This window comes from Canis lupus, chromosome 7, assembly GCF_011100685.1.
Source record: "Canis lupus familiaris isolate Mischka breed German Shepherd chromosome 7, alternate assembly UU_Cfam_GSD_1.0, whole genome shotgun sequence".
NCBI classification, from domain to species: Eukaryota; Metazoa; Chordata; class Mammalia; order Carnivora; family Canidae; genus Canis; species Canis lupus.
In genome coordinates this window covers 42,626,857-42,640,185 of record NC_049228.1, presented here as the reverse complement: position 1 = coordinate 42,640,185, position 13,329 = coordinate 42,626,857, and the positions used below count along the sequence as shown (strand labels likewise).

Below are 13,329 nucleotides of genomic sequence, written 5' to 3'. Positions count from 1 at the left end.
TTCACCTGATGCGTGGGTTCTTTCCTGTCCTCACCACACCAGCAGTTTGCAAGCTTTTAAAACCAGGCAGTCATATGGGGAAGATAAAACATAATGAAAGGGATTATAGGGGAAAGGAGAGAAAATGAGTGGGAAAAATTAGAGAGGGTGACAAAACATGAGAGACTCCTAACTCTGCTTGTCTCCTGCTCCCTCTCCCTCTGCCCTTCCCCTCGCTCACACTCTCTCTCTCATAAAAAAAATAAATAAATCTTTTCTTTAAAAAAAAACTTCAGTTTTATAATAGCAATAACTATTACTAGTAGTTCTGACTGTCCCAGTGGGGCTCTGGGTGTGTGTTCCATGCTGGTGGCTGGGCCCCAAACTCGAGGGGCCCACGAGAACCCACGGCCCTGCTCTCAGCTCCGCCCGGCCCACAAGGGCTGGTATCAAGCCCATAGTGTGGGTCTCACAGTAGACCATGTCCCTACTCCTTTCATGGAGCTCAAGGTAGGAATCTGGGGGAAGGAGACACAGGTGGGGGGGCTGTTCTCTGGTGCAGACCAGACTGGGGCAGGTGGCCGACAAGGCAGAGGGTAGAGGAGGAAGCCTCTCCTGATCTTCCCATGGGAAGGGTGGCTTCAAACAAGAGAAAGATTGGGCCAGGAGTTGTTTTCTCCAGTTCCAGGGCCTCCAGAATCAAATTCCTCATAAAAATACGAATATGTAGAAATAGACAAAAATTCACAGCATCACCCACAAAGACCTGTTGACAGGCTGGCTGCCTGCAGAGCCTGGAGCTTCAGGAGGAAACGTCCAAAGGGATTCCATTCAGGAGGCTGGAGGTGGTTTACAAACCCTGGCTTGGGATCACAAAACAGTCTACCGTGTCTGCGCTCTGCAGGCCCTGGGGCCGCCCGCAGGGACATGAACCCGGGGGTAAGCTGGCAGACATCTGGGGGGGCGGGCCAGGAAAGCCCATTGTCCACGCGTGTCCAGCTGTGGCCCGAGGACCAGGGCCCTCCACCTGCTCGGCTGCTTGTGTGTGCGTGTAACAGTGTTTAGTGAGGAGCTTCCTCCAATGGGCTCCGGGAGGCCTGTGGGAGGCGGGCAGGCGGGCAGGCGGCCAGGAGAATCCTGGGGAACGGGAGTGCCGGGCTGCCGGGCCTGCCGCCCGTGATGTAAGGCCATGCCGAGTCCAAGGAAAACAAGCCTGCTGTTGTCCCTGCCCTCCCAGCAACCGGAGCGGACTGCGCTGGCGGGCTGCTAACTTCCCCTTCCTCGGAAGGAGGAAACACGAGAAACCTTTCCTGTCACATAAAAGTCAACCTAAGAAATGAGAAATGTCTTCTAAATTGCGTCTTGCTGAAGAGGGATTTCCATGGCAACTCGAGGAGTGTGTGTATACAAGCGGAGATAAGCCTGGCCTGCAAGAGCCGCCCCGTTCTAGGCGTTGGCAGACGGTGGTTTCTCCAGAACCTGTGGTTTCTCCTGCCACACTGCTATGTGACCCCAGGCGAGTCATGTGCCCTCTCCGCCGTCTGGGGCAACAGAGCCATCGTCGGGTCAGCTAAGCGAGACCAAGGCCATCTTGCGCATGTGCCCCCAAACAGCCCTGTGTCCACTTGCCAGTCTGTGATCGACAGGCTCCGGTCTCAGGGGCTCTGCCTGTCTTGCCTAGTGCTGGACGCTGCGAAAGGATAGTGGTCATCTACACCACATTCTAAAGGGAACTCCTCAGCCACCGTAAGAGAAGTGCTTCCCTGGAGCAGGAGAAAACCTGCTGATAGGTACATGTGTTCACGGAGGCCAGACTTCTGAGCAAGAGTCTCAAGCAGGAGCTCTACTAGGGCCGCTCTCAGCATTAGTGCCTGGGCATGTGCAGCAAGCAGGGCAGCCGAGGTGAGGGGCCTTTCCACTCCTACGCTGACCAGCCTCCCTCTGCCTGGGCAGCTCTCGACCACTGGCCAGTCCCCACAGAGGGAAGGGGGCTGGAGGGAAGGGGGCCGGTGCGAGGCGGGCATGCAGGGGCAGAGGACGGCGACCCTGGAATTCACCATGAAATTGACCCCGAGGACAGTGATGAAAGGGCGAGTGCACAAACGGCAGAGTCCCGGCATCTAAGCACCAGCCTATGTGGCTGTGAGCCCTTCATGTTGGGGAGTCCCCAGGGGAGTCCAGGCCACAGCCTCCCCATGAGCTCGAGCCCCAGCCTAGGGACAGGGACAGATAGCCAGGAGTTCCAGCTCTGGCTCTGCAACCTCAGGCCGGTGGTGCCAGCAGTTTCCTCAGCTCTCAAATGGGGATGTTGGTGGCCCCTCCACCACAGGCCTACTGGAAGGCCACAGAGGTGATACCCAGCTGGCATGTCACACAGGACCGGCAGCCAGCTGGGACACAAGGGACAAGGCGGTGGTGTGCCCCAGGTCTATAAGAACAGAAACCGTTGGTCAAGGGGTGGCTGGGGAAGGGGCAGCTCCAGGAGGGCTCTGACTTGCTTTTTGCGGCCTTCAGCTGGGCCAGCTGTGTCTTTGGGCAGAGGCCTGGCGGGCTACTCGGGAGCCTTGCAGGCCCTTCCACGCGAAGTACAAGGCAACAGAGTACTTTGGGAGCATGCTAGTAAAAATAGTCACCGACTTGTGGCAGGTTCAATAAACAATGAATCTCACTTGCAGACACTTTGTCTGAGCCCAGTTCATTCGTTCATCTGAACAAGTGAGCACGGGTGAGCACAGGTGAGCATACATGCCCAGCGGGCCGGGTGTCAGGCTGCGGAGCATTTTAAATGTCGGAAAGGGCTTTGCAAATTCAGTCACAGTTGTTATAGACTCAGCTCCAACCGTTTGGAAAGTAGAACAGGAAAGTAGGGGCCCACCTGGGGTGGGAACTGGCTGCTTCTCATTATCCAAAGCAGCCACAGAATTCTCAAGGGTTCCCCAGAGCGCTCCACTGTTACGGTGGATTCCCACCATTGCCGTACTACAGCTGGCAGGGCCACACACTACTCGCTTTGTTCCAATGACAAATCCTGGAAAGTAGGTGTCACTACCCCAGCTTGCAGGTAACAAAACTGAGGCCCAGAGAGGTGCCATGACCAGCCGGATGTGGCTCAGCCAGGAGCATGTAGAGGATGTGGGGCTGGGATCCACGCATAGGCTTTCCCCACTGCAAAGAGTGCTCACCAGGAAGGGCTCACCAGGCGGCGTGAGATGCAGCCTCTCCTAGAGTAGGTGCTGCAGCACCAGCTGCCCTGAGGTGGGGTTCTTAGTCCCCAGGGCTCTGTACACAAGAAGTGTCTCCCAACCCAGCACTGCCAGCAGGGACTGACCCTGTCATGCTTGGGGGCCCTTGTCCTGCAGCAGAAGAACGCCCTTGACAGTGAGTCTACTGGCCAAATATCTGGAAGAAATATCTGCAAACAGAACATCTTAAAATAGGTGGGAAATCTGGTTCAATGTACCCACGTGAGAGGTTTTCAGCTAACTCTCCTTCATCCCTCTTGTCTCTGCTGGGACACAGGTGCATGGAAGATTGGTGATGCAGCAATGAGCAAGTTAAAGGAGACTGCCAGGGTCCACATGACTATGTAGGGTGCCTGCCCGGGCCTCCCCATGTAATAAAAATAACGTCTCTCAAGTGAACTTCTCTTCCTTCCTTCTGAAGAGATCCTCAGGCAGCTCCGGTGGCTTAGTGGTTTCGCACTGCCTTCGGCCCAGGGCATGATCCTGGAGATCCAGGATCGAGTCCCACGTCGGGCTCCCTGCATGGAACCTGCTTCTCCCTCTGCCTGCGTCTCTGCCTCTCTTTCTCTCTGTGTCTCTCACGAATAAATAAATAAAATCATTTTTTAAAAAATGAAGAGATCCTCATTTTAAAACAAGAATGCTGGGGATCCCTGGGTGGCTCAGTGGTTTAGCGCCTGCCTCTGGTCCAGGGCGTTGTCTTGGAGTCCCGGGATCGAGTCCCACATCAGGCTCCCTGCATGGATCCTGCTTCTCCCTCTGCCTGTGTCTCTGCCTCTCTCTCTGTGTCTCTCATGAATAAATAAATAAAATCTTTAAAAATAAATAAAAAATAAAGCAAGAATGCTGAGGCCCAGAGAGGTCAAGTGACTTGCCCAAGGTCTCACAGCAACTTAGAGAATCTAGGTTTCTAACAGAGGTGTTCAGACTCCACATGGGAACTCAGATTGGAAGGAATATCAAGGGCTAGCCTGAAAGGGACAGGAGTCCTCGCAGGCAGCTTGAGGTGACAGTGGGAGGAGGTGGCACTGTCTGGCCCTCAAGCCTCAGTGATGGAAGTTTAGAGGGGCTGGCACTTTGCATTGCAGGTGGGTCTCTCCGTGAGGCCACATCCTCCTCTTTGCTCAGCACCAGCTCCTGAAACAGTGTTTCCCAAAGTATGTTCCCTCCACACCATGCTTCTCAAGTTTTTAGGTGCCTGCCAGTCACCAGGTACACTTGTTGAAATGCATGTGTACTCAGCAGCCCTGGGATGAGGCCTGAGGTTCCACATTCTAATGAGTTCCTAGCTACACTGCTGCTGGTTGTGTGTACCACACAGTGGGCAGTGAGGCATCAATAGCATAAAACAAAAAGGATTTCTGGGTGAACACTTTTGAGAAAATCTATATTAAACAAAATTAAACCAGTTTCCTCCCTGCACAACTTCCCAAAGCCTTGAAAATGTTGGTGAGCATCGTTAATGCCCAAGACGAAAAGATAATACAGAATTGCAAAGTATCACCCATGAGAAAGGCGAGGGATGGCACAGAACATGAGCACACACTGGCTTACAGACGACCCGCCCACCAAGGATGGTGGTGCAGGCTCCCAGCACACCTGGCCGCATGCCCCTTCCAGCCCTCCCCTAGGTGTACAGGCACCTGCCCCTCCTCCTGCACCTGTGCCTCCCACCCCCCCCCCTCCCGCCCAGCCGCTGGGAGTGCAGACGCAGCCCTACCTTTCACAGACACGGACCGTCCAGGCAGCGATGATCCACAGCGAGATGCTGAACACAAGCAGCACGGTGCCAGGGCAGATGGTCATGAGGGTCTTCATGACGAAGCGGGTGTTGAAGTTGATCTTGTTGAGTGCCCCGATGCTTCGGGACGAGGCGTCAGTGAATAGCTTGCTGTGCAGCAGCATGACGCGGGCAATCAGGTACAGGCGCAGGAACATGGGGATAGACAGGATGATGTCCACGTCGGCCTCTGCCCGAGACGGAGTGTAGGAGAAGGCCAGGCGGGCTGTCCAGAAGAACTTGTACTCACCGGGGATAGGGTGGATGGCACACACCAGCATCTCCAGGCTGATGTGAAGGATGCGCTCGTAGGTCATGGCAATACGCCAGTCGTCTGCGCCGTTGTCGATCACAAAGAGCTGGCGGGAGCAGAGAGCCTGTTAGAGGGGCCAGAGCTCACCTCGGGGCCCTCCAGGGAGGTCTGCCTTGTGTGCTCAGGGCCCTGTTCGAGACTCCAGACTGCTTCCCAGGCCCCTTCCTGCCTCAAGGCGCCCCTAAACTAGCCATTCCATGAAGAGGAGGAAGAGCCGCTCGTTCTGGTTAAAACACCATCCTGCACCCCCTGCCAGGCCCCGGATGGGGATGTGGAGGTGAAAGAGTCATGTTCCTGCATGAGCAAAGTCCCCAGCGCTGGTGCAGGTTCCTCTCCCCAAGCAGAAAAGGGATATCCGTGTGCTGGCAGGACTTTGACCCCCCACAAGCCACAGAGTGTTAACGGTGGGGTCCCAGGAGCCAGGGTGTGCAGGTCAGGACTCTGACCCTAAGACTAACTAGCTCTGGGATTCCAGGTAAGTCAGGACCCTGACCACAACACTAACTAGCTCCATGATCCTGGGTAAGTCAGGGTCAGGACCCCAACACTAACTAGCTCTGTGATCCTGGCTATACTGTGAGCCTTCCTGTCTCTCAGGCTACTTCTGCTGGTGGCCAGGACTGTGAGGCTGCCCTGGACTCGGGTGCACAGGGGATCAGAATCCTGCCTATCAGCCGGGAAGTCCCAGCTGCTACTACTCCGAGCTACGAGGGAATGGGCTCAGGGATGATGGAAGGCCCTCCTTGCAGTGGGCGTCCCTGCTACATTGCCATGAAGGTGAGCACCTGCTGGGTGCCCAGCCCTGGCTGGTGCTAGGACTCACACATCGGGAAAGCCCAGGCCTTGTTCTCAAAGACATCCGCCTGAGGATTCAAGGTTAAACAAACCAGCCCTGAGCACAGCCTCCTCGAGGGGAGCTAGGAGGCACTGTGCAAATAGTCCTGGCTCAATGGCTCTAATTAGGAAGGTGTGATACCTAGCCAGGAAAAGTACTCAGCCCAGCACCCAGCCAGGACTCCCATCCTGCCTTCTGCAGTGCTGCTGAGCTGAGGGGGTGGGAGACAACTTTCAGATACAGCTTTCTACCTCTGCAGACAAAAAAGCCCTAATGGCTGCTGGGTGGATCCCCTCTGCTCCTAACTGCCACTGACGGGGCCAAGCCATGGCAATGTGACTACTGACCAGACTCTTCAAACACAAAATGAAAACCATCCATCCTATAATAAAGAATTGCATCAGGTTACTATAATAACTGGGTTCACTGTGGGCAAGAACCTAAGCAACAAGTCACAGACCTCGCTGACTCCCCGCTGGGGATGGACACTGTACACTGTCCATGTTAAAGAGGGGGCACCTCATGGCTCTGCCCAGCATTACAGAAGATGCTGGTCCCTGGGCGGTGACACTGCCTGCCTCGTGTCCTGGTGTGGGGTGGGGGCAGGAGGCAGCAGAGTCCAGGCTGGTGAGCACCACAGGGATCCTCACACGCAGGCACTAGCTGTATGACCGTAGGTGGGTCATGCATCTCTCTGGGCCTGCTTCTACCTCTCTGTCATGGAACTATTCTTCCTGAACCTGCCTGTCTTTACCAACTGCTAGAAAAATGTGAGGGATTATTAAACTGGCTGGCCTGGGGGCAATCACACAATGTGTCTGCGGGGTGTCTGGGGCAGGCCAAGGGATGGGCAGGTGACCATTTCAGGCTGCCCACTGGGAGCCTCTGCCAGATGGGGCTCTAGCACAGGGAACTGTGGGTCTAAAGGGGGCCCAACATGCCCAGGGATCCTGCTGCTGTCCTGCATGAGGACGCCCTGTGCCCTTGGGAGTCACAGGGCAGCCCCGCCCTCTCAGACTCAGGCAGGACCCAGCCTGCCATTTTCTTGTTCATGCCTTGTGCGTCCCTTACCCGTGGCAGAGCTCAGTGCATACCCACCGTGTTCTTGCTCCCCCAGGCACGCTATAGTCACTTGGAGAGTTTGCTGAAAACACCGTCCCCGGGCCAACACGGACCAGGCAGGTTTGCAACTCTGAGTGTGAGACCCTGGCACTGGGACTTTTCTTTGAGCTCCCAGCTGACTCTAAAGGGTCTCCCAGACTGGGAGCCACTGGTCCTAGCCCGAACTCCAGAGGGACAGGGGCTGTGTCCTCCTCAGAGGAGGAGCCAGGAGCAGGTCAGGTGGTCCCCAAACTGCCATCCCCCTGGACTCTCTGGCTGGGCGCCTCCCCCTTCCTGGTGTTCTCCTGGCATGTGTGCTCTCTCTCCAGCTCCTGGGAGGGCGGCAGGCACACAGTGGGGAGTCAAGGAAGTTTAGTGAATAAACAGGTGTAGCTGGATGACCATGTCACACCCCTGTCCACCACCCAGGATGGAAATTCCCATGGAAAACTCGTTTCTGAGCCTGTGACCAATGAAGTACCTAAGGATTCACCTTCCGCCATGGCAGGGTGCCCTCCATTCCCAGGGGCTGGTCCGATCTGGAATACATTGTCCCAGGTGACTTCAAGTCTCAGAAAGTTCTGGAGCTAATCTGGAACCAGGATCTCAAGCAGCGCTGGGCAGAGGGGTGAGGGCAGAGAGGAAGCAACCACAACAAAGGACTGTCCTCCCCAGTGCGTTGGCCCCAGCCTTGAAGCCTGGGTTCTGGAACAGCCATTTGCCATGAGAACAGCAGGAGCACGCTGATGTGATATGGGCCTGGCCTGGGGCAGGGAGCACAGGGAGCCCACAAGCCTCTGCTCACAAAAGCCTGCAGGCCTGGGTGGACCAGCGGGTCTCTTCCTACTATCACCCCTCAAACGCGGGCCTCCCCCAGTGGGGAAGGAATGCCACGCTGTCCCTGTTGCTGAGAGTTGCAGCCTCCTGAGTCTCCAGAGGTGATCTCACTCATGTGGGTCTGTCCAGCCCAAAGGAGCAGCACCCAGCGCCAGGCCTACCAGCCAGGGCCTCACCTTCCTCAGACGGTGCCCTGAACCTAGCTGGCTCTGCACCTGATCCTTCTGCTGGTCCTGGGAGCCTGTAGGGTTCTCCGCCTATTGGTGTCATTCTGGGAGCTTCAGGAGGAGGGTTAATGCAACAGAGCAATCCCACACTCCTTCACGGAACTTGTGATTAGAGAGAAAGGACAAACTCAACGCGACTCCACTCAGTTCAACAGATCAATTAATTGGTAACAACTGACTACAGATGTTCCTCGACTTAAAACAGAGTTCCTAAGCTCCCAAACATCGGCCTGGCCAACCTGGACCAGACTCAGTGTACCCATGCTAGCCTACAGTTGGGCAAAATCATCTCCCACAAAGCCTATTTTACAATGTTTTGAATGCTGGACTGGAAGTGACAAACAGAATATCTGTGTGGGGACTGACTGGAGGATAGCGTGTGGGTGGCTGACCCTAGTGACCACAAGGCTACGTGGGAGCAACGGCCAGTACCATGTATCATGACGGATGACCATCTCCCAATTCCTAGCCCAGGAAGAGGCCTGTATTCAATTCAAAGTATGAAAAAAAAATTAAAAAAACAAAATTCAAAGTATGCTTTTATCACTTTCCTGGCATCATAAAGTAAAAAAATTGTAAATCTGACCATCGCCAGTCGGACACCACAGGCAGCTCTGGAAAGTTGCTCAGAGAGTAGATCTTAAGCACTCTCCCCCAGAAAGAAGGAAGTAATGTGGGGTGAGGGGTGTGTTCACGAACTGCCCCATGCCTGTCACCCACATGTAGACTTGGAACGTACGCAGTTGTCAATTATTCCTCATAAAAAAGAACCAGCTAGGTGAGGACACAGTGGGGACATAAGTATGAATCCAATACATGTCCAGGAATCAGCTTGCGACCTCAAGTCGCTTTCACAGGAAAGGGCACGTTGGGAGGCTTCTGGGGCTCGGCGGGGCTTGGCAGCCTGGGAAGGCCTGTATCAGACACACGTGGTGTGGCAGCTCATGCAAGCGGCTCCCACCCTGTTCGCTTGCTTCCTCACACAGCGCTTCGCCTCTCTTCCCAGCAAGAGCTGCCATCCACTGCTCAGCCCCTGGAATCTGACCTTGGCCGTGTGCCCTGCTTGGGCCAGTGGGACATAGAAATTGTGATGTCGCAGAGGCCAGGAAGGGTCATGCAATGGGGCTGCTGTGGACACGTGGCCCCGCTTGTCCTATGCCCCTGCCTTCAGCCAGCACCAGCTGCATGTGACAGACGCTCGCCCCGGGGAAGCCCCAGCCAGATGACTGACCCAGTCATGAGTGAGTGAGTATCGCTGCAAGACATTAATTTTGGGGGTGCTTTCTTATGCAACAAAAGTAACACAGTACAAAACTAGTTCATGCACTTAGTGCGCGTGTTAGGAGAGTTGGGTAATTTGCCTGCCGAGCCCAACATTTCCCCGTAGCTTCTCCACCAGAGCCCCCCAGAGGCACGGCCACCCCCACCATGAGGCTCTGGCAGGGCTCCCCAGGCATGGTGGGTCAGCAACCATCAAGGAGGGCCCATGACAAGGGCACACGGGCTCCTTTCCACCCCGCCCCCTCCAGGAACACACCATTTCATTTATCTGAGGATGACTCGATGCCTTTACAAAGCTATTTTGCAAGCAGTTTGGTTATTTCGCATGCTAAGCGCCTCTCACTGGTGAGAAGTCAGCCCTTAGACAGAATCAAAGAACAAAGGCAAGACAGAATTTGCCGCGTGTGGAGGGAGAACTGCACGGAGTTTGGGGACTGTGACTTGCTGGTAAGTTTGGGGGGGGGTCAATTGATTAGCTGGCAGCTAGCAAAGAGGTCAGTGTGAGCATTCTTTCGTCAAATGGCCAATTAGAGGTATATATATATATACATTTTTAAAATTTAGTTACTTATGAATTCTCCAGAAACCGTTGCATCATAGCTGTGGCACGTGGCACAGAGTGGCTTCTCTCCCAGGAGCCGGCGGGTCCTCCCTTCTGCGGCCCTGCCTCAGCCAGGCAGCCTACACACAGGTCTCTGAGCTTCTCCCAAATCGGCCCTGCGAGACCCCCGGCACCCAAAGGCCACCTGGTTCCCCCTGCACCCCATCAGTGCAAAGCATCTCATGCCCACAGGGATCAGCTGTGGGGCCCAGACAGGCAGACAGGAGCCAGTCCTCCAGCCCCCTGGTCACAATAGCAGAGCGCCTGCATGTCTCTTGGAGGCACCCAGGAAACCAGCCTTTTTCTTTTTTTTGTTTTCTTTCTTTCTTTCTTTTTTTTTTTTTGTTCCTTTTAGGCAAAATAAGTTTGGAGTTGATTCATTGGATTCGCTAACTTCCCTGTTCAATTTTGAAGGCCTGAGGTCTTTCAGGTTCTTTACATAAGCAACATCTTTCATCAAATGTTCTCAGCTGTTATGGGAGATCCTGCCTAGACATTTTCTGAGTAACCTGAAAACTTTAATTCTCATGCAACTATGATTTTTTTTAAATTAAAGGAGAGGAAGTGAAAAGGGCCTTTTGTGTTCGCTACTGTTCTCTCTCTGTGGGAGAAGAACTCCAGGGAAGATTCTCATCATTTAAAAAAATATATGCAGAAAAAAAGCAAAAGAAAAAAATTAAAGATTTTCTTAAAATCCAGTAATAATATATATATTATATATATATACATATATATATAATATATATATTATAATTTAAATCCTGGAGCATATATTATGCATGTACACCATTACTATGGGGGTTTCCATGGAAACAACATCACAAGTCCTGTAATACCTAATTAGGTTTCCCCAAGGATAAGAGCTGATTGCCAGGGATGAAATGTACATCTGGATTTGCAGCAATGGCTAACAAAATTTCCAGTCAGGAAATGTGCCACAGAATCCTCTGAAGAAAGGGAGGAAAGGGGAGAAAAAGCAAAGGTACACAAAATGTCCCTCTGAGAGACGGCAGCAAATGAGCCATCAGAAAAGTGATTCCACTGCCACCTGGACTGTCAGGGTGCTGGGGACATGGGGGAGGGGCAGCTCTGTGTCCTTCTCAGAAACCATCCCCATGGGAAAGCACTGTGCCCTGCATAGTGTCCCACTGGGGCTCTCGGGTCCTCCCCGGGGCTCCTGCAGCATGAGAGTCAGGGGACATCTGCACCCGGGGTTTGTTTGGAACTGCCAGAGACCAGGGGTGACCACTAATCCTTCCCTATCCCCAGGCCTTGGAGAATGAAAGTCACTTATGGCATCTGAGAAAGCAAGTATGTTCCACACATATAACAAGAATTCCTGGATCCCTGGCCATGACACACCAGGTGAGCATCTTGCCACTGACCGTCCACGTGTGGGCAAGTTCCTGTCCCTCATGTGGGATGGGGAAGGTGGTTCTGCTTATAGCTTTCTGTCTTCTCTTAGCTGTAGAGCCGTTTCTTCTAATGGGGCTTATCATAGAAACCCAACATGGGGAACAGATCAATTCAGAGATGTTCCAGTTGAAAGGGTAGGGGAAAGCACTGTGAGGCCGACCGTTCCACAGCCTAGCCCCAGTGGCGACCCCATTCACCTGTGACAACTTTTCTGTGGGAAATCCATTGGCAGGGCCAGCTGGCCTCTAGCTAAAATGAGGGATAACATGAGGTGCTGGAAATCAAGGTGCTCAGGGTCTAGTTCACAAGATGCTGGATGCTTGGGCATGAAACTTCACACAGATCAGTTCATTCACTTATTCATTCATTTGATCATTCATTCAGTGTGGTTGACAGCCTCTCTGCTAAGCTGTAGGGATAGAGCAGGAACAAGAGAAAAGGCCTCTTTCCTCAGGGCATTTACATTCCAGTGAAGAACAAATAGATAATAAATAGGTACACATTGAATTTCAGGGCATGATGCCTGGTGGGAGGAGACTCAGGGCAGAGGCAAGAGAGAAGCCGGGTGGTATGGGAAGGGGGTGGAGGTGGGCCCTGTCTTTGACAAGCTCTCGGAGGAGCACACCTATGAAAGGTGAGCCTGCAAAGACCTGCATCACAGGGAGGGGACAGCATGTGCAAAGGCACAGTGGGGCCGGGAGAGGTTGAGAGAAAAAGAAAGAAGGCCAACGAGGAAAATAAGCACAGGCATCAGTAGATGAGGGCCCAGAAGCCACAGAAGAAGCTGCATTGAGGGGCAGAAGGCCACAAGCCCATGCCCAGCAGGGCGGTGGGCACTCTGAAGCTGCTCCTTGAATACAGACTGCTTGTGGCTGGAACACGTGTCTGTGTTAGCCCGGGCAGCCCTAACAGACTGGGCCCTGTCCCAGCCCTGGGCGCTGGGTGTCCCTGACTGGAGCAGCAGCCCGGCCAGGCTTCAGTGAGCACCCCCTGCCCCACAGACTGTGTCCTCAGGTGGCAGAGACCAGGAGGAGGTGCTCTTGCTCACCCTTTTCACCAGGCCGTCCTATCAGCTTGGGCCACTCTTAAGACTTCATTTGACCTCAGCTATGTCCTGAAGGCCCCACATCGGTCATATTGTGGGCTAGGACTTCAACATACGGACTGGGGGGGACACAATGCAGCCCACACCAACGTTCTCATATGTTCAGATTACCCAGAAGCACGTGTTGCCTTACCGCAACCTTGCAATAATCTGTAAATAATCAATGTCATGCCCACAGAGCAGAGGGAGAAACTAGAGCCCACGGAGCCTGAGCCAGTCACCCCGGGCCCTCCGTTGCCCATCCGCCAACCACCAAGCAGAGCCCTCCAGGTAAGAGACCAGCCAGCTTGGGCTCTACCTTGTTTCTTGTGAAGAAAGTTCAGGGCAGCCCCAGTGGCCCAGTGCCACCTTCAGGCCAGGGCGTGATCCTGGAGACCCAGGATCGAGTCCCACGTCGGGCTTCCTGCATGGAGCCTGCTTCTCCCTCTGTCTCTGCGTGTGTGTGTATGTGTGTGTATGTGTGTGTCTCATGAATAAATAAATAAAATATTAAAAAAAAAAAGTTCAAGGCCACTTCTTTAAAGAGAATCATCAGTGACCACAGAACCAATTAAAATAGGCTGGGGTCAGCACGATGCTGGGAAACCCATGTGCTGATTAGCAGTCCAGACT

The 13,329-nt window shown here is 53.8% G+C and overlaps 1 protein-coding gene across 6 annotated transcripts in view; it reads right to left on the bottom strand.

Moving 5' to 3' along the window:
• KCNN3 (potassium calcium-activated channel subfamily N member 3) overlaps positions 1 to 13,329 on the bottom strand; it is a 133,022-nt gene that overhangs the window by 52,298 nt on the left and 67,395 nt on the right. For all 6 annotated transcript variants that reach the window (XM_038543214.1, XM_038543212.1, XM_038543213.1 and 3 more), the window contains exon 3: positions 4,942 to 5,360. In XM_038543214.1, the coding sequence (XP_038399142.1) occupies positions 4,942 to 5,360 (419 nt within the window). The remainder of the gene's footprint in view (positions 1 to 4,941; positions 5,361 to 13,329) is intronic.